Source organism: Rhamphochromis longiceps, linkage group LG20 (assembly GCF_057381845.1).
Source record: "Rhamphochromis longiceps isolate RC_006_pf linkage group LG20, R_longiceps_female_GT1.1, whole genome shotgun sequence".
Classification (NCBI taxonomy): Eukaryota; Metazoa; Chordata; class Actinopteri; order Cichliformes; family Cichlidae; genus Rhamphochromis; species Rhamphochromis longiceps.
The window spans coordinates 162,761-189,032 of record NC_140576.1 but is presented as its reverse complement, the minus strand read 5'-3'; the positions used below and the strand labels follow the sequence as shown (position 1 = coordinate 189,032).

Sequence of the window (26,272 nt, the reverse complement as noted above, 5' to 3'; positions counted from 1 at the left end):
AAGCCTATTTCTTTCCCGAACAACCCCTCCTCTCACTGCCAGACCCCAATTCATACCCATAATGCTCTTGGCCTGTATGCATAATTCAGAATCTATCATTCATGCCCCTACTGAGGCATTGTAAGCACTATAGCATAGCCCAGTGTGTGTTTAAAGTGAGTCTATGTTTGTGTCGTTGCTCTGTGTGTGCGTTTTAGACAATAATGGTCCTGGTCAAGCATTTAAGTAGTGTACAATGGCATTGAAAGCTTACATTACTTTTGTTTCTACACAAAGCAGCATGAAAAAGGGCAAGCACACACCCAGATAAAATGACAAAATGACATCAGAGACTAGCTTCAACTGCTTTGCACACATATATATAGATGCAAATGTGCACACAGATAAATTAAGTACTGACCAATGATGCGCGCCGTAGCCTGCGGCTCATGGGTTTGTCAAAGGGCGGGCTGTTCATGGCAAACTTCTCCAAGTAGCCCTCTGGTAGCCTGATATCAGCTGGGAGAGACAAACGTTTGTTTATGTCCTAAAAGAGAAGAACAAATAAACAAAAGGAGACATGAAGAAACTGAAACATGATTTTCAATATTAAAAACCTTTTTCCATTTACAATTATACTATAAAGACATTAGTCCTGAAATATTCAGGATATTCCGTACCTTTTAAATTTGGTTTGGTATGATATGTCACAAAAAAAGATTTACAAATGCGCATTAAATAAATCAAATCAAATCAAATCACTTTTTATTGTCACATCACATGTGCAGGCACACTGGCACAGCACATGCGAGTGAAATTCTTGTGTGCGAGCCCCACAAGCAACAGAGATGTGCAAACACAACAACACAAACGAGCAAAATACAAGAATGGCCAACCTGAAACTAATAAATATATGTACAATATATAATAGTGTATGCATTTCTGGATGTGTATACTAAATATTTTCCTACGTGTGTGTGTGTGTGTGTGTGTGTGTGTGTGTGTGTGTGTGTGTGTGTGTGTGTGTGTGTGTATACACATTTTTACAAATTAAATAGTAAAAAAATAAAATAAAATAATAATAATAATAATAATAAAATATATAAAATATACAGAGTTGAATATGTGCAAAACAAGTGGCATTTATATACAGTGTGGAGTGCATAATGTTGAAGTTCCAGTAGTGAAGCTGAGGTGTCTATGACGTGTTCAGCAGTCTGATGGCCTGATGGAAAAAGCTGTCTCTCAGTCTGCTGGTACGGGACCGGATGCTGCAGAACCTCCTTCCTGATGGAAGCAGTCTGAACAGTTTATGCTGGGGTGACTGGAGTCCTTGATGATCCTCCCCGCTTTCCTCAGGCACCGCTTCCTGTAGATGTCTTGGAGGGAGGGAAGCTCACCTCCAATTATCCGTTCAGAGCACCGCACTACTCGCTGGAGAGCTTTGCAGTTGTAGGCGGTGCTGTTGCCATACCAGGTGGTGATGCATCCAGTGAGGATGCTCTCAATGGCACAGCGATAGAAGGTCCTGAGGATGCGGGGGCTCATGCCGAATCTTTTCAGTCTCCTGAGAAAGAAGAGGCGCTGCTGCGCCTTCTTCACTGTTTTGTTTGTGTGTACTGACCACGTAAGATCCTCAGCCAGGTGTACGCCAAGGAACCGGAAGCTGCTCACTCTCTCCACAGCAGCGCCGTTGATGGTGATGGGGGTGTGTACTTCTCTGCACCTCCGGAAGTCCACTATCAACTCCTTTGTCTTTGCGACGTTGAGGGTGAGATGGTTGTCTTGACACCAGTGGGTCAGGGCGCTGACCTCCTCCCTGTAAGCCGTCTCATCACCGTTGGTGATAAGACCCACCACTGTAGTGTCGTCCGCAAATCTCGTTCCTTCATCATTTATCAGCTTGTTATTACTTCACCTTAATTAACCATTATGATCTGGTATCAAATCAAAGCTTTTTTTCTTTTTAAATATTATTGGTTGCTTGTCTACTCACAAGCAGCTTGCTCCATCTGTCTCTCCTGGCTGCGAGTTTGTCAAATGAGAGCAGACCTTTGGTTAACAGGTGCCATCTGCTGCTGTGAATGACTGACGAATGATGATGTGGATAACACCTATACTCGCTATGGCTGAATAAGATGCCAGTGCAAGACCACCACATGATCAGGATAAATTCCAGCTAGTTACTGGCTAGTTTTGGCTACATTTTCATAATGCACTATTAGCATTGAGTTTGCATGTTTTCCCCATGTCTGCTTGGGTTCTCTCCGGGTACTCCGGCTTCCTCCCACAGACCAAAGACATGCCAATAGTGGGGTCTAAATTGCCCATAGGTGTGAATGTAAATGCAAATGAGTGTCTCTCTTCAAGATGAATGACAACTGGGATAGGCTCCAGGCTGATCTGCATTTCTTTCAAAATGAAAGCACGCTTGATATTTTTATCTTTTACTTTTTTTGCTAATTAATTCATGTTGTAGTTCTTTTTGACTTCAATTGCTAAGTGCAGCCTCTCCCTCTGGAAGTGTTTAGCTTTAGACGATCACATTTTAGACACAATTTTAGGAATTAAACATCATCATATATTTGAGTCAGTGTTGTTAACAGCTTCTAGCCACTGCAAGAACTTTCACCTTCCAGTCTTTGCTGGAATGCAAATTTCTGTGACACGATCACCGGCAAGGTGCCAGTCACACATTGTTTCCATGGCAGCAGTAGTTAGGTGACCCAGTCAAAACACCCCTCAAGTGTGTGTCCTCAGTGTGAATATGTAGTGATACGTTTGTTTACATGTAACCGTGCAATAGGAGGATATTAAAGTGTGTATATGCCTGAAGATGAGATGTAGAGGTACTGTATGCCTTTAATAGTTTTATCTGAGCTGACTGGCTGACATCACAACATGCATGTCACATGAAAAAAGTATATATAAACTATATGGATGGCGACAACTGACGAATCCTAAAGCAACGCTCTGCATGTTTTAGCAGTATATGTGAGACAATGTAAACGTGAGCCACAGTCGCTTGCACAGAAATGCCTCCTAGCTGTAGTTAGCACATTTGTAAGCTCAACTTAAAATTGGAATCATAAAAGAGAAGAATACGTGTAAGCACTACAACACCATATATACGGTAGTGTTAGACATATAAATACAAATGACTGCAAATTTCATCAAGCAAAACATTTGATATTTTATGCAATTTATAATGAAAGTGACACCTCGTGATCACAACAAAAGTCTTTCACACAAAATTCACTGTCCACACTGTCTTTCAAAGGCGTAACAATAGACAAAAGTTCACAAACACAGCCACTCCTGCCCTCTTATTCACTGGTAGAGACTGAATAAAGATCTAAATACAAAACAAAACATGTGTGCCCCCGTACTCACAATGCAGAACAGCTCTAGTAGCTCCCTCATTGTCCTCCTTAAATGTGTTTTTCTATGCACTCACACACATGCGCTTTCAACGATGCATGTCTCTAACCTGATACATGACTGCACACACTGAGAGAGAGAGAGAGAGAGAGAAATAGAGTGAGAGAGGGCTGGCACTGTGGTAGAGTGCCATCCACATACTTAGGAAAAGAAGTGGGGAGGGGGGGGGAGGGGGGGGGGGGGGAGGGTTGGAGGAGGGGGATGCAGGAGCAGAGGAAAAGAGGAATAGACAGATTCCTGAGGGGAGAAAGGCAGATGGGGGGAAGGGGTGAATGGAGGGGGTGGCACAGAGAAAACATTGTTTTTTTGTTCTCTCCTGCCATCATTTTGTCCTCCATCTCTTCTTTACTTTCTCTCTTATCATCTCCTGAGCCCTATTCCCCTGGATCTCCCTTTTCTTTGTCATTGCAATAATTACACCGACATACGTAATTACTCTCACCCCAACATTTTCCTCTCCCACACTGCCAATCCATCTCCTTCTCTTTCTTTCTCTCTCTCTCGTAAACATGGTCTAAATTAGTCCCATCCACTGCTCACAGCAGTGAGAGGCTCTGTATCTAGAGGCATTTCCCGTAATACTGCTGTGCTCAACACTCTGCAGCTCCTTCAAACGGACACACGCAGCCTGACCGAGACATGACGGCACTCAGAGATTCAGCAGCAAACAGCAACACTATCTGTCAGATAGCACAGGTGCACTCGCATATACACACAAGTTAGTGAAAATAAAAAGAGCCTGCTATATTTTTCTCTCATAAATGTGCAGTTGCAATAATAGATGTTCAAAATTTAAAATATTGAGGTCACTGAATACATACAGTACACAAATACTTAACGCACAAATACTTAAATACACATACAAACACATCCGTAATTACTATATATATATATATATATATATATATATAAAAACACCCAGCACGCCCCTGCGGGCGGTTTATCCTTCAAGCTCGGGTCCTCTACCAGAGGCCTGGGAGCTTGAGGGTCCTGCGCAGTATCTTAGCTGTTATATGGATAGATATATATATATATATATATATATATATATATATATATATATATATATATATATATATATATATATATATATATATATTCTCTTTGATACCCAACATCCACAATGACGGCGAAACAACTAGTAGCTCAGTGTTCCAACATTCGAAAGAAGCGACTGCTATCACAGCTAGAGATTGACGAGGTACAACATAAATGCTACGGCAAGGAGGAGTCAGGACGCCAGGTCAGGGGGGAGATATCATCACCCCTACCCGAGATTGGGTACATAGCCCCAAGTGCGATAGGAGAAGGATCGTTGAGTGCGAGAGCAACTGACCTGAAAAATAGGATCATGGCCAAGCTTGAAACCTGGATCCCCCGTAGCCGGTTACCAAGATTACGTGAAGTACCCTCAGAAGGTCTGCTAGATGATGTTAATGCAGACCCTCTGCCTGACCCTGCAGAGGGTCAGGCAAGTCCTGAGGAGTCAGCTGAATGGTAAGAACAAGATCCGGGCCATCAATACCTACAACCACGATTACCGACACTAACAAGCTGATCTACAATACAGCAGCAGTGATCAGTGAGATGCTTGGCTACAAGTTGAACAGCCACAAGGGGCAGTACCCTCCATGAAGAAGGAGGCTAGAGGGCAAGATCAAAGTAGCACGGAGGGAGGTTAGCCAACTAACGGAGTTGCAGAAAGGTGCGGCAAAGAAGGTGCATAAGAAATACAGCAAACTGTCCATACCTGAGGCCTTGGAAACTGCCAAGCAAAGACTCACAGCCTTGGCCAGCCGCTTGAGGAGGTACACCAGAGAGATAGAAGGCAGGAGAATAAACCAGCTGTTCTCCACAGAGCAAAAGTGTACTCTCAGTGGCAAGGGAACAATAAGAGAACAGCACCACCAAGGCTGGAGCAATACTGGAAGAGCATATGGGAGAAGGACGCAACCCATAACGGCAATGCTCAGTGGCTAGTGGATCTGAGGGCAGACCATAGCGACCTCCCTGAACAGGGTCCAGTAACCATCACAGTGGCAGATATCCAAGAAAGGGTCTCCAGTATGAAGAGTTGGACAGCACCAGGGCCCGACATGGTTCACGCCTACTGGCTGAAGAAGCTGACTGCACTCCACGAGCGTTTGGCAGCACAAATGAACCAGCTGCTAGTTAACGAGAGACACCCGGAATGGCTAACCGAAGGTCGAACGGTCCTGATCCCCAAGGAGGGACCGGTCCCATCCAACTACCGACCAATAACCTGCCTCAGTACTACATGGAAGCTCCTGTCAGGCATCATATCGGTTAAGATGAACAGGCACATGGGTCAATACATGAGTGGGGCAAAGAAAGGGATTGGCAAGAATACCAGAGGCGCAAAACACCAGCTACTGGTAGACAGAACAGTCAGCCGAGACTGCAAGACCAGACTGACCAACCTGTGCACTGCCTGGATTGATTACAAGAAGGCCTATGACTCAGTGCCCCACAGCTGGATACTGGAATGCTTAGAATTGTACAAGATCAACAGGACCCTAAGAGCCTTCATCAGGAACTCAATGGGGATGTGGTGTACAACACTAGAGGCCAACTCCAAGCCCATAGCACAAGTCACCATCAAGTGCGGGATCTACCAAGGAGATGCTCTGTCCCCACTGCTGTTCTGCATAGGCCTGAACCCCCTCGGTGAGATCATTAACAAGACTGGCTACGGATACCGACTACGGAATGGAGCAGTTGTCAGCCACCTCCTGTACATGGATGACATCAAGCTGTATGCCAAGAGTGAACGAGACATCGATTCACTGATCCACACTACCAGGCTATACAGCAATGACATTGGAATGTCGTTCGGACTGGAGAAGTGTAGTCGGATGGTAACAAAGAGAGGGAAGGTAGTCAGAACTGAGGGGATTGAACTACCAGAAGGCAACATTGCAGACATAGAGGACAGTTACAAGTACCTGGGGATCCCGCAGGCAAATGGGAACCATGAAGAGGCCACTAGAAAGGCTGCAACCACCAAGTACCTGCAGAGAGTCAGGCAAGTCCTGAGGAGTCAGCTGAATGGTAAGAACAAGATCCGGGCCATCAACACCTACGCCCTGCCCGTGATCAGGTACCCTGCTGGGGTAATAGGCTGGCCAAAGGAGGAGATAGAAGCCACTGACATAAAGACAAGAAAGCTCCTTACCATGCATGGAGGGTTTCACCCCAAGTCCAGCACCCTGAGGCTGTACGCTAAGCGGAAGGAAGGGGGCCAGGGACTGGTGAGTGTCAGCACCACAGTCCAGGATGAGACATGAACATCCACGAATACATTGGGAAGATGGCCCCAACTGACCGAGTGCTCAGTGAATACCTCAGGCAGCAGAAACCCAAGAAAGAGGAGGGAGACGAGGAACCATCGTGGAAGGACAGGGCCCTGCACGGTATGTACCACCGGCAGATAGAGGAGGTGGCTGATATCCAGAAATCCTACCAGTGGCTGGACAAAGCTGGACTGAAAGACAGCACAGAGGCACTAATCATGGCAGCACAAGAACAAGCTCTGAGTACAAGATCCATAGAGGCTGGGGTCTATCACACCAGGCAAGACCCTAGGTGCAGGCTGTGTAAAGATGCCCCAGAGACAATCCGGCACATAACAGCAGGGTGCAAGATGCTAGCAGTCAAGGCATACATGGAACGCCATAACCAAGTGGCCGGCATAGTGTACAGGAACATCTGTGCTGAGTATAACCTGGAAGTCCCGAGGTCAAAATGGGAGATGCCCCCAAGGGTGGTGGAGAATGACCAAGCTAAGATCCTGTGGGACTTCCAGATACAGACGGACAAAATGGTGGTGGCTAACCAACCGGACATAGTGGTGGTAGACAAACAGAAGGAGACGGCCGTAGTGATCGATGTAGCAGTTCCGAATGACAGCAATATCAGGAAGAAGGAACACGAGAAGCTGGAGAAATACCAAGGGCTCAGAGAAGAGCTCGAGAAGATGTGGTGGGTGAAGGTAACAGTGGTCCCCGTGGTAATCGGAGCACTAGGTGCGGTGACTCCCAAACTAGGCGAGTGGCTCCAGCAGATCCCGGGAATAACATCGGAGATCTCTGTCCAGAAGAGCGCAGTCCTGGGAACAGCTAAGATACTGCGCAGGACCCTCAAGCTCCCAGGCCTCTGGTAGAGGACCCAAGCTTGAAGGATAAACCGCCCGCAGGGGCATGCTGGGGGTTGTATATAAATATATATATATATATAAATAAAAGTAAAGAAGGTTAAAAATATGGGGTTGAAAAGGTGAATAAGAGATCCCTTTAAATGTACCACATAAATGCCACGTGTTCACTATTCACTTTATACAGTCTATCATATAATACACTGTGTATAGTGTATACTAACTGAGAGACAGCTACCACTGAGAAGTGTACATGCAAGGAAATAAGACAAAGGAATGGTCTTATTTCTAAGGTCTAAGTGTAAAGTAACAAAAAATAAGAAATGTCCCCTTTCTATTTGTTTAGGTTTTACATACAGCACAGACAGAAAATTATTCTCTTTCTTTGCCTAATTTCTAACTTGGGATTTCTTTTTATGTATTTTCTTGTCATTTATCAACCAAAAAAAAGTACCAGTATATCAGCAACAGGCCAATCCTGATATTTGGGCCTGTCCAATTTATCATTTTAGTTCTAAAATTAGCCACAAGGTATGGTTTCCTACATAAAATCTACTTAATATTGTGAGGTGAATAGTGAAGGAGTGAATGATTTCAGACAGTCTTTGGCATCACTATTGAATTTCAATTAATAATGTTGAGTGCAGGTGCATTTTCCCTCTTGATCAAAGAGTACAGTACGCCCGGGCTAAAGGTATGTGTGTGTTTGTGTGTGGGCGTGTCCCAGATCATCATACCTCATTAGAGATGCGCCGATGGTGATTGTTCCTCATACGGACCCTCACTGGACTCTGAACCTCATCAGAGGACGTGCCGGATGCTTGGTCACTCTCCCCATCTGAACCCATCTTCACATTTTCATGGACAATGCCTGTGAAACACAAACGTGCAAAGACTTGAGACTTTTTTCAGGGATTTATGTCTTAGAAAAAGTAAAACAGGGAGAGACAGGAGATGCGACATGCCTTTGGTACAAGGGCGGCATGTCCTACCCACTAGGCTAAAGGGGTGTCCCTTGACATAAATACCTACGCGCAGGTTTTTAGATTGTGTTTAATGACACCCTATTTCATTTCACTACTCTCTCTATGGGATCAGAAGAAAACAAAACATCTGTCTTAAATTTCACTCACCCATTATGTGAATGACACAGTAGGACCCCAACCCCCAAATGATGAATCATACCATCAAGCCACACAGGGGTGTAAAACAAGTGTATAAAATGGTATTGGTAAGATGAGTAAGTACGAGATCAATATTACCCTGCGTGCAATAGGAGCTGCCATCTCTGTGTGCCAACCCCCCCACCACCACACACCTTCATGTGCCCCAGAATCCATCTGATTAATGAGTCACGGTGCAGCAGACAGGACTGTCTACTTCAGTGATGTGTGAGTTTGTGAGTAAATGTGGGGGAAGGGTGGAGGGCTCTCTCTTTGTCTGGGTCATGTACAGCACACACAGTACGTGTGTGTGTGTGTGGGGGGGGGGGGTCTCCCTGGTGTTTGTTTTGGTAAAGATAACTTTTTTCATGAAACTGAAGTAGGCTGAGTGCAGTTGCAAGCTCACACCTTACAATCATGTACCGTTTACCCATAAAACATCAGCTCCCAACAGCAGAGCACAGACAGATCGAGGGAAGATTAGGAGACAGTGGGGTGGATGGTTTTGGTTGGAAGAGCTGATGAAGTGGAAAGAAAAATGAGTCCCCAGAGTGACTGCAACACCTCAGTTGTGGGATTTAACAACTGAGGGCCGGTTAGGTAAAGCTATTTATTACAGTGTGCTGTCTGTCAGCTGTGAAACATCTGAGGCTTATTCTAGGATTTGAAACAGGCTGGTCTCTGGACCAAAAAATATTTGAAAAGATGGAAAACATAGAAAAAAGCACAGATAAGTACTTCTAAAACTGGTTTAAATTGGTCTTTATTCAGTCTTTATCAAATTAATAAGAGGGCATAGCGTTAAAAATAATCCTCTGACTCTGTAGTTTCCCATTAACCTAAAAGCTGAATGATACCTATAGTGTGAAATTATACCTTCTGTAAGTCAATTACACAGTGATTCTTGCTCTCGAGAGTTTAAATTTAATTTTCAGGTTCTATAAAAGTTCTAAAGGCTTGTTAACCTAACCTCCTACAGTGATGAGGTGGTGGTACAGAGACAAACAGCCATACTGTTGCATGACCTAGACACAATATCTAGACAGCTATTGCTGAAATGTAGGCATCTAGTGGGCCTCCAAGTCTGATGTATAGTGCGCAGCCTCAAAGACAGGCACAAGGATACAGGGAATGGATATACCTTTGTAAGAAAATGTCTTTTGTCGCATCAGGAATCAGGAATTAACCCTCACAACCAAGATGGTGAAACATTACACTGAAGGTAAGTGACACCACAGGCTGGAGAAACTGATCCGGGATATCTACTGACAGATACACGCACAACCACACGCATGATGAGTAAGCATCACTGATCATGAGTATCACATGTCTTTCTCACTTTCTGAGAGGTCCCGATCTTGTGTGTTTATGTAAACAGCAGATGTGGGTAGATGAAACAGGATGATCTGACCAGGGAAGTAAAATTCCAGTTAGGGCTGGGCCATATTATACCGTTCACGGTAATACCGGTATAATGTTAGGCAACGATAGGAAAATGAAATATCGCAATAGAATGGGAGTAAAACGCGCATGCGCAATGCCTTTGTTTTCATACGCACATGGCCGATTGTTGGTTTGTAAAAATGGTGCAACTTCCGTGATGTGGAACTGGTTTGGTGTTTGTCCGTCAGATACACAACAAAGCACATTTTTTTGCAGAACATGCAAGCGGCCGTTGTTATTGTCGTATTTGTCGGACTAAGATGCTCTTAAATCTGGGAGTAATCTGGGTCCCAAACTCCGTATATTTGACTTCAGGTCAAACAACACTGCAGCATCACTGAGAGTTGAAAACTGTCTAAATTCTTTGATCTTTAATAAAACGATCAGCATTGCTGCTTTACCAGGTGTAACTATAAAGTTTAACTTCCAGGCATCCATGAAAACAAAAGTTATTACATTTAACGGAGTTAGAAGTTAGCAGGAAGCTAGCGGAAGTTAGCTCGCTAGTTTCGCTAGTTACCTAAGCATGATATAGCATGTTCTGACGGAGAGATTTCTGAAAAAAATCAAACGTACAGCTCTGCTATCACTTCCAACATAAATGAAGACAGGAAACTAAACAGCAGTGACGTTTGTAGGGTTACTGAAGTTGGGCTAGCTGGTATATAATGATGTGCTACGTGATCGCTAGCGACACAGCTATGTTAGCATAACATAAACAGTGAAGCTGGAGGATGAACACTAACACTTTTCCACTTATAAAAGTTAACGTGAAGGTTCCTCATGGTTAGAGACAAATGCAATCGCATGGCAGGATGCTGTAAACGGACCAAACTTCAGTCAGGAGAACAACTGAGATAATCCATCCACAATACGAGGTTAGTCATTAATATACTGCAACAACATGGGAATAGAGCAGCTGCCAGAGAATTCAACATTAATGAATCAATGGTACAGAAGTGGAGGAAGCAAGAAGAATGAGTTTAATAAAGTTTGATTTATCTGACTGCTTTGTTTCGCTTAATGTGCCTTATAATCCCGTGTACCTTATGGTCCGAAAAATGCGTACTGCACACTGCAGTTTAATGTCGCAAAGCACCTCTTTTTAACTTCAGTGGATATTATACATGGTTATGCTCAGGATATGTCAGCCCATTTCTACTGGAAATGCCTTTGGGTTAAACTTTCAGCAAGGAATTTGCATTTGCACTGTTACATTTTTATAAAGCTTTAATGTACATAAAAACCAGCTTCTTGTTTACGTGAAAATAAATGGAAGGTTGTCTTTTTGCGCTAGTAATGTTGTGGAGTTGTATTTTGTCTCGCATCAATTATATCGTCAGTTATATCGTTATCGCAAATTTTCAAATATATATTGTGATAAATATTTTTGGCCATATCGCCCTGCTCTAATTCCAGTATCACACCATTATGTTACATTCTTCACACTTTCTGTCCTAAACATTCCTCTTAGTCACATTTCTTTCAGTCTTCTGCAGTTTCTTTCTCTTCCTTTCCCATAGACGCCTAAGAGCAGACAGTAAATGTCACAAGCTACCACTGCCTCCCCACATGGAGCCAAGCTGGCCTAGTTAGGGTTGCTGACTCCCTGCTAGTTTGTCTAGAGGAGGGAGTGGGCTACTTTTAGGAGTGTCCTTACTTCACTCTGCTCTGCAAATACTACTTAGTTGAAAATCCATCTCCAGCACATGATAGCAACACGTCAAAAATAAAGAAAAATCCAGGGGAAAGAATATCAAAAGAAGTAAAGGAAGACTTACTTGAAAAGCCCTTCATGGAATAGCATTGGGATTTTTTCACATAAGCCCTCACTCGGCAAAGCCACACATTGAATTCAGTACATTGCTCAAGGGGGAAACAGGCGGTATTCGTAGCCACCGTCCACATCCACATTACCCAATAATAATAATAATACCACAGGCTTTGGCTTTGAACTGAATCCTTTCACTTCTCTTTCATGCTCTCAGGTGAAAAGTTCTCAAACTCGTGGACATCGTGCTTTTTGAATTTGTCCAGAGCAGCACGAACAAAGATACTGCGGTCATTGTGCTGACAAGTAAATGAATAAAAATTCAAAAGAAGAACTTGTCGAACTCTTCACTTCTCTAAGGAGCTCATAGAATCCCTGTAGATAAGCATGTTGCTTGGGGCCAACATGTTGCAAGTTAAGCAGGCACGCAAAGCAAATCATATTTTCACAGTAATAGGTTAAAGATGTTCAAACATGTATGATGAACAGATTCTACTTGCATAAATCTGTGTCTAAGTATAAAGTAAAAACCTGGAACATGCTTGATCGAGCTACTAACATTAATGTCCTACAAAGTCAAATAAAAGTATACAGACAGCATGTATTGATGTTTGCCACAAAAATGTGCCTTCTACCTAAATCCAAACTCTATATTGTAACAACAATCTGATCAGTGGATAAAGTCAGGATGTAGATGAGCTTCTTGAAGACGATGACAGTGATGAGACTCACCAATGCGGTTTCCTGGAGGCCGGCATGAGTCGAGCACTCGAAGCATACGGAAAGGTGACAGCCTCAGTGGGGTGTCTCTCTCCACCATTCTTACCCCCTCTCCCGTTCTAACCTCCCCCGTTTTAAGGTCTCCGACTCTGGGAACACGGGCAGAGCATCCTTGCAGATTGTCTGCCATATCCATTGCTCCAGTGGGTTTAAAGCACTAACATTTGAAGGTGCATTTAATAATGCAAATAAACATTTCATTAAAAAAATCCACTTCAGTTAAGTCCTGGAGCCCAATCAAACCGTGTAGGTGGCACCCAGGTTTGAGTAGCAGTAGCTGATTAAGGATCCAAGCTTCCTGGGAAAAACCCAATCCTTAGGCTACCTCTGTACTGCCAGAAGAGCCCCATGCAGTAAAGAACAGGTCTGACATTATAGGAATTGTGCAGACTGCACAGGCACACTAATCAAAATCCAACAACTCCCTCGGCTGCTACTCCACTTTAACACACTCTCCCTCTTCCTGTGTGTTTTTCTTAGCAGACGTTCCTTCTCTCCTCCCTCTCCTTTCTTTTTCCTCTCTGCAGTCGCTCTCTGCGTGCTGACTAAGGAAGGTCAAACACTGTGCAGGTATGCAAAATGCTGCAGAGACGGTCCAACACGTGCAAGCTAGAAACTGTTACAATCTGCCATCTCAGAATAACAGGTGTTCTGTCATCATCTGCCTTCGTCCGGACACAAGCCCGCAAACAAGGACTGTGTGCAAGGACTCACAACGCACTTAACTTGCAGCTCCTAGCAAGGAAAACACAGCCAGACCTTCCCTTTGCTTCTGTCCTTTGTGACTTCTTCATTTGCGTTCATTTTTCTTCTTTTTGCTGATGTTTTTCTGCGTCTGTGGCAGATCTCTTCTCTTTGTCCTCCTTCAACTGTTATTCAACACAGCACTCTATTCAGGCTGTTGTGCTGCTCTCCTTCTTTCCACTCCCTCTCCTGTTCAGTCCCTCCTTGCCTCTGGCGCCGCTATCAGTGTTGTCAGTGCTCCTGCTCCCTCCCTTCACCTTGCTATTACTCCCCTCCCTCTCACATGATAGAAATCTCCATCTCTCTCCCCCCTCCATCTGTCTTTATCTCTCCCTCCCGATTTCTTGCTATCACTGTCTGGGTCCAGAGATGGTGTTGAATATCAGTACAGTCATCCTCTTTTTCTATTCACGAGCCGATGACATTTTCTGCCTGATCGGCCTCTTTCTTGCACTCCATCTTGTTCACCACCTCTTTCTCGTGCTCCCCACCCTCCCTCCTCATGCTTATCGCTCTCTAGTGTAGAAAAATGAAATCCTGAGGCTTCAGAGTGATGCCTATGGCATTCTCTCTGCTCTCCCCTTTCTGCCTCAGTCCCTTCTATATTGACATGAAACACAGGACACAGCAAGCACGCGCTCTTTCCTGCACATCCCACTGCACACAGAGTAACTGTTACAAATACAACTCACATGATGCTGACTATTGGCTATTAGACACACCTGGAGAGCAAACAGACAATTACATCTATACAAACTAACAGCAAGTTCAAAATAATATTAAGAAACAGAACTAAAAGCATTAGGAGCTGATTAAGTAATTTTTTCTTCAAGCTGAGGGATCATTGGGTTGATATTTGTTACATTTATGTGGTACGATCAAAAGGTCTACCCCGCAGAAATCATTTAGTGCAAAGGCTGTTTTTAGATGAATTCCTGAGAATCCCATTTACGTAGCACTTGTAGCTCTGCGATACATGCTGGCTCTCCTCCTTAAACCTGATTGTCATTTTGTTGAAGTTTGTTTAAGTTGCAAGAATGTCCTCTTGACCAAAACACCACGTCCTGTCCTGGCACATGACAGCATGCTGGGACGCAACATACTCCTGGTCATTACTGCTGAATATCCTCTTTCAAAAGATGCTGTTATAGTACAAGTCCCCAATGACCTCTCATACAAGGGACAAATTCATGTTGCACAACCTTGTTGAACAGCAGCATGCTCGTAATCAGACCTGACTTGGGATATGAAATTTACCACTTCAAATGAAAATTGCTCAAAAATGTCCAGAGACAATGTTCCTATTTCAACCAATACTTGAAATATAATTAACTCTCTGAAGAGCACAGTACCAATACGTCCTAAATTGGTAGAGGATACAATTTGCTCAGCATCTTTGCGCATAAACCTAACCCTACAGCCTCTCACGTGTTCGCAAAAAAACGGTGGAACAATATTGGGCATCGGAGGTGGGATTCATAGCAGAGAACGAGACCTGTTAACAATTACGAATAAAAACAGTTGTATATGCTGTCTCTGATTCAAATTATTGCTAGAGGCAACAGTCGGTGGATATTGGTAGGACTTAGTCTTCCAGTTCCTACCACATTCTAAAACCTTGCTTACACCCATGACACCTAACATTAGAAAAGTGTTTAGAGAACATGACTGCATCCAAAATGTCAGCATGATAAGGTGTTAAATGCCATCGTTTTGCCATCACACTTCAAAAGCCTATTTTTGACTACTGCAAAATAAAACCCTACCTCTCCCTCAAGGCCAGTGATAGGCTTGTCTTCTAAGCCTTAGTTAACCAAACACACTCATGTGGAGAGCCTCACACACCCTACATGTCAATAATGATGGGCTTAAAAAGACTTAAACAAACTTTGTAATTGTTTTAGACTCTGTAAACATCTTGGGATCTTTGAGATACCGTATTCTTAACACGCTCTGAAAGCATTTTTTAATCTGGATAGGTTACCTTATTCAAAGTGACTTATTTGGGATCATTAAGTACAGAGTAAAGGTCATCTACAGAAAATTAACAGACAGGTATCGATGTACTGTGATGAGCTGCTCAAAACATCAAGAACAAAAGCTCTCAACCCTCCAGCCATCACTGTTTCCCCGCCTTATTAGATTCACAAGTGCAGCTTGTATACATGGAAGATTTCTGTTTTGCTTTGCAGCCACCTCCACAAAGCTTTTTACTTCCCTCCAGGTCTCTGTTACTGTCACTTTATTTGTCCACCTTGTCTTAAACTACATTTTCTTGACTACATTTAAGCTTCTGCATTGTTTTCACCTCCTTTTTAAATCATAAATATTACGATGTGCCTCCAGACAAATAACACAGTAAAAATCAAAGTGCATACAACATCCCTCAGGAACAGGCATACATAGAGACGCGCACTCAAGGCTGCAGGGTGGGAGAATTTAGACTGCAGTAATTACCTCTAAACCTTTTATCTTCATCTAAGGAATCTCATTATTCAATTACTAAGACCAAAGAGCCTACTGTAAGCTACCAGCTCTGTTTATGCTGGCCGGCTACATCTCAACCCCACACCCTACCCCCACCCCATATATGCAGCTCTGAAAAATACATGCATTCATTAGTAACATCTTCCTTCGCTCAGCCATAAGATTCTCAAACAGCAAGTCACCCTAACACACATAAAAAGCTTATGAGACCGACTACATAAAAGGAGTCCACTCCATTGTTCTTCCTAAAACCAATCCGGGAGTGAGCAAATGGATGGCTGAGCATGTATGCAGTGAGGCAGAGGACTACAGCAATTAATACAGCATTAATGCATTACATTAAATCCCTGGCACAGACAACGCGGTCTCTCGTGGTATGGGTGGAGATAAGGGTGGTCTTAACAAGGTGCCAGCTTTTATCTTTTGCACCATTCTGGTCTTATTTGGAGGTTAAATACAGTATTTTGATGTGTGCAGAGGGAAAGAGAAAATACAAAGAGGGGGAAAGGAACAAGAGGAGACTTCTTTGACAGTACTGAAAAACAGCAGCCTGAGACAGGTTTTGAGAAAAGCAGGCAGCTTTTAGCACAGCAGTAAAAACAGACGGGAGGACCAGCTAATCCCCAACCATGTAACTACAATTAGAGCGAGCGAGAGACAGAGAGAGAGCGTGACAGAGAGAGGAAGACAAAAAGATGAGGTAGTGGTGAGAAGTAACACTGAAACTGCATTGCTCATCTTTCCTGACTGTAAGTACAGTGTGCTGGGAGTGGGTGTTGGCCCAGATAACAACAGATATCACAAATCTGCAATACCTTTTGGACTCAGACTCCTGGCCAAACACATATAACCCCACAGCCCATTTACACAAATTAAAAGTGTATTAAATTAAACTGATACAACGCAAGTTGGACAAACACAGAGGGAAAAAGTGAAAGGGTGGGTAATCTCTTTAGCGCAGGAACAAGAGATTGCATCATCATGTCACTCTATTAAAGGCTGCAACGTGCTCTGACTGCTGAGTGGCACACAGTGAGTCAGCGAGACCAACTAGTGGGAAACACACACACAGACACGCACAGACACACGCAGTGCCTCTCAACATTTTAAACTATACCTTATCAAGACCTAAATAATAGAGTAGCCTTCTTTCTAGGCTGAGTCAAGTCTATGTCCTTTTAGGAGCTTCTGTACACTCAGTGGCACCCGTGGATTTCCTACAATGAAGTCACTGCCAGATCAACAACTTGTGGGCTCAAGAAGGTAAGATGGTCAACAAACCAATGCATAGTTTTTCTACCAGAAAACACTGATAGCTTTTTTTAAATATGTAAAATATCCCTGAATCTCATAATGAAATGAAACATTTGGTTTGTTTCTATTTTAAAAAAGCACTGTTATCTTAACAATATCGTCAATGTCGACATATAAGCTTTAAAAATATAGTATCAGTATATTCAAATTGGGAAATAAGCAGCATTATTATTATACAAGTACGGCACCATGCAATAGTACATTATCAACCCTCCCCTATGTTGCAGTATCTGTTTTTTCATTAGGATTGTTTTAGTTTTATTCAAGCATTGTCTAGTTATCATATTCCCAGCTCAGAGGATTACAACAAACCATAAGCTGCTGTTATAAGTCAAGTTCCCTTCATCTAAAGCTCAGTGAATGCAAGGAGTCTCGTTGCGGTCTATCTCCATCTCGCAGGGTATTCACAACACAAGTCTGATGTGACTCCTGAAGGAGCTGATGTGAAAAACCCTACCATTCCTCCTCACGCTTTTATCATTTCTACCTCTCATTCTCTCATAAATCACAGTTTGTTAAGCTTTATCTCATTCGAAACCCATCTCCGGCATGATCATCCTCATCTTTTCTTTCCATCCATCCCAGACTTTCTTTTCTTCGGTACATTCTGCCCTACTGCTCCTGATATAAGCCGTTCTGCCACAGTGGGAAATGAGATTACTGGGATCTATATAGCCACAGACCACATTACATAATGTAGAGAGAAGGAAAAAGTAATTGCATGTGAGTGCTGTGAGCATGTGTTATATGTGCGTGTTTGTAAATGTTGGATTAAGGTCATTAGAGTTTTATCCCTCCACCCTCATAGTAAGTGTTGCCAGGATAGAAAAGTTGTTTCGGTAAACACTGTTTTACACTCACACACACACACACACACACACACACACACACACACACACGCATGTACACACACACTCACACACACCTCGCCTATAGGAAGCAAAACTGACACGAGTTCAGTACGTGACTATTTCAAAGGGTGGCAGTATTACTCTGGCCTGATGTTTTGTGCGGGTCAAGGTTTATATATTATACAGCTGCAACAAGAATCCTAGTGGATCATCTGTATTGCTAAATATGACCTCAGCATTAACTACATTTTTGCAAAAGTAGATAAAGTTAATCAATTTTACAAACCCAAATGCACAACTGAATGTTATAATGTTTCTAATGAAGTTGTGGTAAAAAGGTGCATATGCTTCTGGTGCCTTCCAGGGCAGCTGTCTGGTCGGTTTGCTCTTCGTATCATTTGTGTTTTATTTGCTTTCTTTTTTCTAAATCTTTAAAGCAGTCGATATTGAAGCACGAACACGGTGTCCCTTATTACTTCCTAGTTCTCTTTCACAAAGTTCTATATTGTTCACACTCAGATGCATCTTGTACACAAAGCACATGCTCACAACACTCACATGCAAAAAAGGATCAAACACACAGAAAACACATGACTGAATGACACTGAAAACAATGAGGAAACTGACTTGTCAAAGCAGCAATGTTCACTGTGGTTATCTGATCATTTTACACAGGTGCATCATTGAACATGAACTTATGATGTAACTGTAAAAGCCAGTTGGTATAATAAGTACTTTATACAGTGCTATGCAAAAGTATTTAGCCACCCCTCATTTCTTTATATTTTGCTAGGAAAACGGGAAACAGATGCAAACGTAAGTGAAGATACATTATGTAAGGCAGAACAGAGTGTGTACAGATCTTATGAGTTTTAATGTGAACCCCTTTTCCAAATTTTTCTTGTTTCTTTAAGTCTTCACAAACCGTTAGTATGTTGTGCACGTGCATGTGTGTGCGATTCAGATGCTTTCGAGATGGTATTGCATCTGTGAATCTAAATCTGATGGTACTCTTCTGTGTCCATAAATCTATGAGTTTAGTCATCCCAGCTAACAAAGAGCAAGGGGCAGGGTACACCTCAGACAGGTTGACAATCTGATGCAGGCTCATTTTCCAGTTTCCTAAATTTTTTTAAGGACACACTGCACACCATGCTGAAATATGCCAGGTTTAGGGTAAATAGCTCTTTGCTAGTGCAAAAAAACTATTTTATCCCTGTCAAACTGTGATATTTGGTATTTTTTTATAGATTCAACTAAAGAAATGTGAATATTTTTTGTGACAGGCTACTAATAACAAAGCTTACTATCAATTTAAAACTGGAACTTTGCTAAGATTTCTGTTATCTGTAGATACGATAATGGTTCATCCTTGAGTTTGGTGCATTTTTCCTTGAAAAGGCAGGTATAGTGTTAGTGTTAAATAGCTCAACAGACCAAAAAGGGAAAAAAAAGAAACAAGGAAACCGTTCCTCTGAACACGGTCAAGGACTGGGCTATAAACGAATGAAAAAGCAGCCAATGCGCAAAGAAAATTTTAAAAACCTCCAAAAAGCCTGGAGAGCTAGCGCTCATGATCACTTCAAAATTACAAGACAGTCACGCTCCTTGGAATCAAAATATAAGAAAATGAACGGCACTCTGTACAGCAGTGTCAGCAATTCAATTAAATGCCTATAGTGGCATACAGAGCAGCATAAAATATGAATAATCATGAATATTCAGCACCTTTTGTATGTTTCTTTGTTTACTTACAGGTTTCCGTGTGTGTGTGTGTGTGTGTGTGTGTGTGTGTGTGTACCCAGAGATCCAGTCCTGTGCAGGCTCAGGAAGGCTCTGTCTCGTTCTAGCCCCCCACCTGGCTCTCTGCGCAGGGCGGTGCGGCCCAGATGACCAGCATATTGACGCAGGAAGGAGGGAGCGCTATGGGAGGCGGGAGGGTGTACAGAGCACACCACCATGGGCTCTGAGATTCACAATGAAGACAGACAGCCAAGGAGAAAGAGAGTCCCACAGTGGATGCAAAAGAGAACAGAAAACTCAGAAGGGAAAGAGGTTGATCAAAGAAAAGAGAAAGGGGTTCAGGCGAGAGGAAGAAAACAGTGAAATAGAGAAAAAGATGACAGGAATTGTAAAATGGAATGAGAGAAGAAGAGAAAAAAGATGACACAAAGTCACACACAGACAGGCACAGAAAGGTAGCAGAACATGTAGGAACAGTACAATATGTAGTAGTAAGAGATAAAAGGCTGGAAATGCACACAGCTCCTGTAATCATGCTGTAATCATTCTGTAATTATGTGAGGAGCCGCTGTAGCACGGAAACAGAAATGAAAATAGAAAGTGTACGAGGCATAAGGCATGCATCGTGGAAAATCTGTTGACTCATAGAACTCACAGTGAAGTAGCAGCAGAAAGAAATGCAGACATGCACACATAAAACTTGCAGACACACTGTAGCAGACAGGTCACCGAGCTATGGGAGTAATAATAATCATTGATGTAAGGGCTACAAGAGATTTTTGGTTGTCTGTGTTTGGAAAATGAACACCTAAAGGTCAAAAACTCCTTGAGTTTTTCCAAAGCAAAGCACCTAAACTAAGGACGTTTACATGCAGCATACATGTACTGTCAGCTTTCTTTCACACAGATTAATGTGTAATTATTGAATTCTGTTAGTAGAGTGTGGGTGGAGGCCCACACGACATAATTCTCTTCAAATTGCTCTTCAAATTTCACTCAAATCACCAAGCAAAGGTAAATTCACCAGCCGAGTTTCTTTTTTCTCCGTTTTACTTAAGCAAAACAAGCTAACTGGTCCAGTAATACACTGACAGAAAGGAACTGCAGTGAACACGAGCCTTGACATTGCTTCTCATTAGCAAGAAAAATGTGAGAAGTATTTTCTACCACTCTTTTGTACAGTTTGACTTATATAGAGAGATGCTGTGCACCCAGGGGGAGAAGGGGAGGATACAGCAAGGGAAAAGGACAGAAGGAGATAGTAATGTAGAGCAGTTGGTTAAAGTTTAATGTCTCTCCTCATCACTAGCTCCATTCCACTCCTTCTCTCACTTGCTAGCTGGACTCTTTGGAAATGACATCGGTTTAGCTATCAAAACAAAAGCAAGGGATGTAAAAATAGAATGAAAAGGAGAAAGAAGCCAGTAAGCAAAAATGAATGGGGTAGAGCTATAGATGCTGCAGCCCAGGAGCTGTAGTGACAGCAACAAGCAAGCATCATCGCTCCTTGCCAAGCAGCCAACAGAACACAGCTATATTTGAACACTTAAGCTTTGTTGTTTTGTTTGACACAAAAACCATCTGCCAAAGCTGAGACACCCTCCTTTCTCCCTATGTTCTGACAAACACATACAAAGATAGTGCCTGGGTGCGAGGTCTCTGATTCTTCCCAAGTGGGACCTGCAGTCACGGACGATGCCCAGCAGATGGCACCCAGAGTGTCTTAGGATGACACTGTTTTTCAGACTTTCTTCTAGAAGCAAAGACATTTTCTATCTCTTATGTGAAAACATGAAGAATCAAACAGTGTGTTTGAGTTCTGACAGATTTGGGAATTCCCACACATTCCCAGCGTACACTGCCATTCAGTCTTGATGACTGAGTGGTTAACTGAATTGTTAGGTTAATTGTGATGAAGATTGTGGTAAAGATGATGATGGTTAACATGGATGGCTTCAGTGGGTTATAGAAGCAGATGAAGCTACCATGAATATGCTTCTGTGTAGCATTTGCATGTCTGTATGACTTTATGAGAGTAGTGGACATGAAAAAAAGTGACAAACACACATTTAAACAGGCACATACAGTTTATGAGATATTTGCATTAAGAAATGTGTTATTTCTGAGAGGGCATCAGTGTAAATGAATGACATAAAGTGAGGAAAAGTGAAAGATCTGCTCCCTTAATTCTGTATGACCTTCATCCATCATAAAGGACCTTTGCTTTAACCCTCTCCACCTACACCATCATTTAGTTATTGCTTGGTCTTCTTGTACTGAATAAAAGCTCTAAATGAAGTCGTAATGTCTTGAAATGTTGCAAAACAAGAGCAGGTGTCCTTTAATAACTGCAGTTGCATGAAAAGAAAATCTGCATAACAGATGCTGGAGTCAGACTCTGCAACTCCTACAAGGGTTATGGAGATGACACATCTATTCTTTATCATAAGAACAGTATAAGCTGTTTGTCTGTTTCTTCTACTATACACTGTGTTACTGTAATTCCAGTATATACAGTGGGGCAAAAAAGTATTTAGTCAGCCACCGATTGTGCAAGTTCCCCCACCTAAAATGATGACAGAGGTCAGTAATTTGCACCAGAGGTACACTTCAACTGTGAGAGACAGAATGTGAAAAAAAAATCCATGAATCCACATGGTAGGATTTGTAAAGAATTTATTGGTAAATCAGGGTGGAAAATAAGTATTTGGTCAATAACAAAAATACAACTCAATACTTTGTAACATAACCTTTGTTGGCAATAACAGAGGTCAAACGTTTACTATAGGTCTTTACCAGGTTTGCACACACAGTAGCTGGTATTTTGGCCCATTCCTCCATGCAGATCTTCTCGAGAGCAGTGATGTTTTGGGGCTGTCGCCGAGCAGCACGGACTTTCAACTCCCGCCACAGATTTTCTATGGGGTTGAGGTCTGGAGACTGGCTAGGCCACTCCAGGACTTTCAAATGCTTCTTACGGAGCCACTCCTTTGTTGCCCGGGCGGTATGTTTTGGATCATTGTCATGTTGGAAGACCCAGCCTCGTTTCATCTTCAGAGTTCTCACTGATGGAAGGAGGTTTTGGCTTCAAATCTCACGACACATGGCCCCATTCATTCTGTCCTTAACACGGATCAGTCGTCCTGTCCCCTTGGCAGAAAAACAGCCCCATAGCATGATGTTTCCACCCCCATGCTTCACAGTAGGTATGGTGTTCTTGGGATGCAACTCAGTATTCTTCTTCCTCCAAACACGACGAGTTGAGTTTATACCAAAAAGTTCTACTTTGGTTTCATCTGACCACATGACATTCTCCCAATCCTCTGCTGTATCATCCATGTGCTCTCTGGCAAACTTCAGACGGGCCTGGACATGCACTGGCTTCAGCAGCGGAACACGTCTGGCACTGCGGGATTTGATTCCCTGCCGTTGTAGTGTGTTACTGATGGTGACCTTTGTTACTTTGGTCCCAGCTCTCTGCAGGTCATTCACCAGGTCCCCCCGTGTGGTTCTGGGATCTTTGCTCACCGTTCTCATGATCATTTTGACCCCACGGGATGAGATCTTGCGTGGAGCCCCAGATCGAGGGAGATTATCAGTGGTCTTGTATGTCTTCCATTTTCTGATGATTGCTCCCACAGTTGATTTTTTCACACCAAGCTGCTTGCCTATTGTAGATTCACTCTTCCCAGTCTGGTGCAGGTCTACAATACTTTTCCTGGTGTCCTTCGAAAGCTCTTTGGTCTTGGCCATGGCGGAGTTTGGAGTCTGACTGTTTGAGGCTGTGGACAGGTGTCTTTTATACAGATGATGAGTTCAAACAGGTGCCATTCATACAGGTAACGAGTGGGGGACAGAAAAGCTTCTTACAGAAGACGTTACAGGTCTGTGAGAGCCAGAGATTTTCCTTGTGTGAGGTGACCAAATACTTATTTTCCACCCTGATTTACGAATAAATTCTTTACAAATCCTACCATGTGAATTCATGGATTTTGTTTTCACATTCTGTCTCTCACAGTTGAAGTGTACCTCTGGTGCAAATTACTGACCTCTGTCATCATTTTAAGTGGGGGAACTTGCACAATCGGTGGCTGACTAAATACTTTTTTGCCCCACTGTATGTAGGTGCACACAGTGTAGTGTAGTTGAGCATCACAAACACACTACGTTTCAGTCACAAAAATTTTAACTTTGGCTGTTAATTTAACTGTAGGTCTCTGTGCACATACTGTATGTCTGAGTGCCAATGCTTGCTAATGTGTTTGCATGTACATGTGTGAGGGCACTCGTTCACATCTCTCACCATTGTCCCTGGCTGTGGATGCCTCATCCAAGGCCATCTGTTCTGCAAGTTCGGACAGAGAGTCATCAACGGGCCGAGCACTGCGTAGAGACATGGACAGCCTCCGCTTGATGATCTTCATCCTGTCCATCTTTTCAGTCACACCACTGGGGCCCTCAGGCCTGAGGGGGAAGAAAAGCACCACCTTCATTATAATTATATAATCAAAAGCACTACCTGCAACATGTTCAGAGCTGTCATTATCACCATCGGCAACCACCACATCCATGCTACCCTGTTATTCTATCACTGTGCAGGTAAACTATTGCAGTGCAACCCGTGCGCATTTTCTGCATTTCGTTAAGCTCCCAGAAATTCTGTTTGCTCATACAGCCTGTGTCCTCATTGTTATGTATCCCAAGAGCAAACATTGCAGAATAAAAGACAAAGAATGAGATGAAGAAAACCCACGGAGGGGTAGAAAAAGAGAGAAAAAGAAATGTACAAACAAAAAAAGTACAGAAAATAAAACCAAACTGCTGACAATGCAACTTCCCGGAGGTTTCAGACCAGAGCAGCTTTCCCAGATGAGCTGTGATTGACAAGCATTTCACTGGGTGGTCCATAAACTACATGCAATGAATTAATTGCGTATGAACTGCAGTCTAAAGTATTATCATACGACGCATCGACACATCTACAGCAAATCCTTCAATATTCCATTTTAGCCTGCTGTTCATATGATAACTAAACTGGTAGAAAGTTAGTTGTAAATAAGGCACAGTGTCTATGCATCTGCAGGACAGAAGTATCCCATCCTTAAAATAAATGTGGACAAAGGGACATAGTGTTTTTACAGCAACTTGCTCTATGTATTCAGTGGTACAGCCACACTGTGTGTATTTGTGCTTGTATACCTCTTTGTAAACCTCAGTGAGCTTTCAAATATATATATTGTTTAGGGCGCCTCTCAGTAGACATTTCTATTTCATGAGTGTATGTACAGTACTGTGCCTTTGCATGTGTGGAGTTCTGTGTATGGAAGTCAGTTTGTTATGTCTTCTACTCTCTGCCTTAATGGCCTGAAGGTAGGCACAGCTATGGCAGAGTATTCCTGTCTCCCTTCCACTTCCTGCTCCTTCTATCAAACCCATAAGGGCTTGTGAGCTGGCACGCAGAAGTGCGCAGACACACACTCACACAGCGACATGGGCAAATACACACTGCACCCACTGCCTTTCTCTTTGTGTCCAACTTTGGAGGCCTCTACAAAAGCCATTCATCCTTTCAGGCTCTACGTTTTTCAGGCCTATTAGAGACAACTAGTGCTCAGAGGGAATTCAAACATTAGCGCTGGGGACAACTGGCCTTTTTTCACCAGAAGATGTGCTTAGGACAATATCTATTGCTCACAACATTGCCTCTGCCAGTTTACATGAGATTACTGTAGTTAGATGTCGTTTACACCTTAGCTGCAAGCTTTTCTTTGAAGATAAAAAAACAAGCCAAAGAAGGGAAAAAACAGAGAAAAAGGAAAGTAACTTGTTTATTTTGTATTATGCGCTACATGGATTATTAGTATGCAATAAATCCCCCCCCCCCCGAATCCTCATTTGCATGCTTTCCCAGACTTCATTAGAGAAGGTGGCTGCTTGGACAAGAAGATTGGGTTCTCCTCACGTAACCTTGGAGTGACTATCCATAAATTTTCAGGAATAAATGAGTCATATTAGGGGGAAACACTTGAGATATAATTTTCTGCCTATTACCCAGATAAATAAATGCCAGTGTTATCATTAAGACAGACAGATATTGCTGGTATCCAGGCAAGCACACACACATAGACATAGACACAGACAAACAGGCACACAACAATAACCAATTCCCCAGTCTTCCTCTTATCTGGGTTGAATTAGCATGGACAGTAACACAAATCTCAGCATCCAGTGGGTCATACAGAGAAGCACTTCTGGGTATCTCTGTATGTATAGCAACTTAAGATTTCCAGTTTTATCATAGAACAAAATAAGGGTCTCTAATAGACTGTTATACAAAATAAACACATAGCATTCATTATAAATATTTCATTTTATGGAAATA

At 42.7% G+C, this 26,272-nt stretch overlaps 1 protein-coding gene across 4 annotated transcripts in view; it reads right to left on the bottom strand.

Annotated features, from left to right (window-relative positions):
• Positions 1-26,272, bottom strand: part of LOC146644509 (cyclin-dependent kinase 17-like) — a 46,239-nt gene that overhangs the window by 16,380 nt on the left and 3,587 nt on the right. For 3 of the 4 annotated variants that reach the window (XM_085394919.1, XM_085394923.1, XM_085394920.1), the window contains exons 2-5: positions 24,194-24,354; positions 19,949-20,113; positions 8,332-8,465; positions 401-526 (exon numbers count right to left, since the gene is read on the bottom strand). In XM_085394919.1, the coding sequence (XP_085251045.1) occupies positions 401-526; positions 8,332-8,465; positions 19,949-20,113; positions 24,194-24,323 (555 nt within the window). In that variant the 5' untranslated portion in view covers positions 24,324-24,354. The remainder of the gene's footprint in view (positions 1-400; positions 527-8,331; positions 8,466-19,948; positions 20,114-24,193; positions 24,355-26,272) is intronic. The other variant, XM_085394921.1, reaches the window with a different exon arrangement.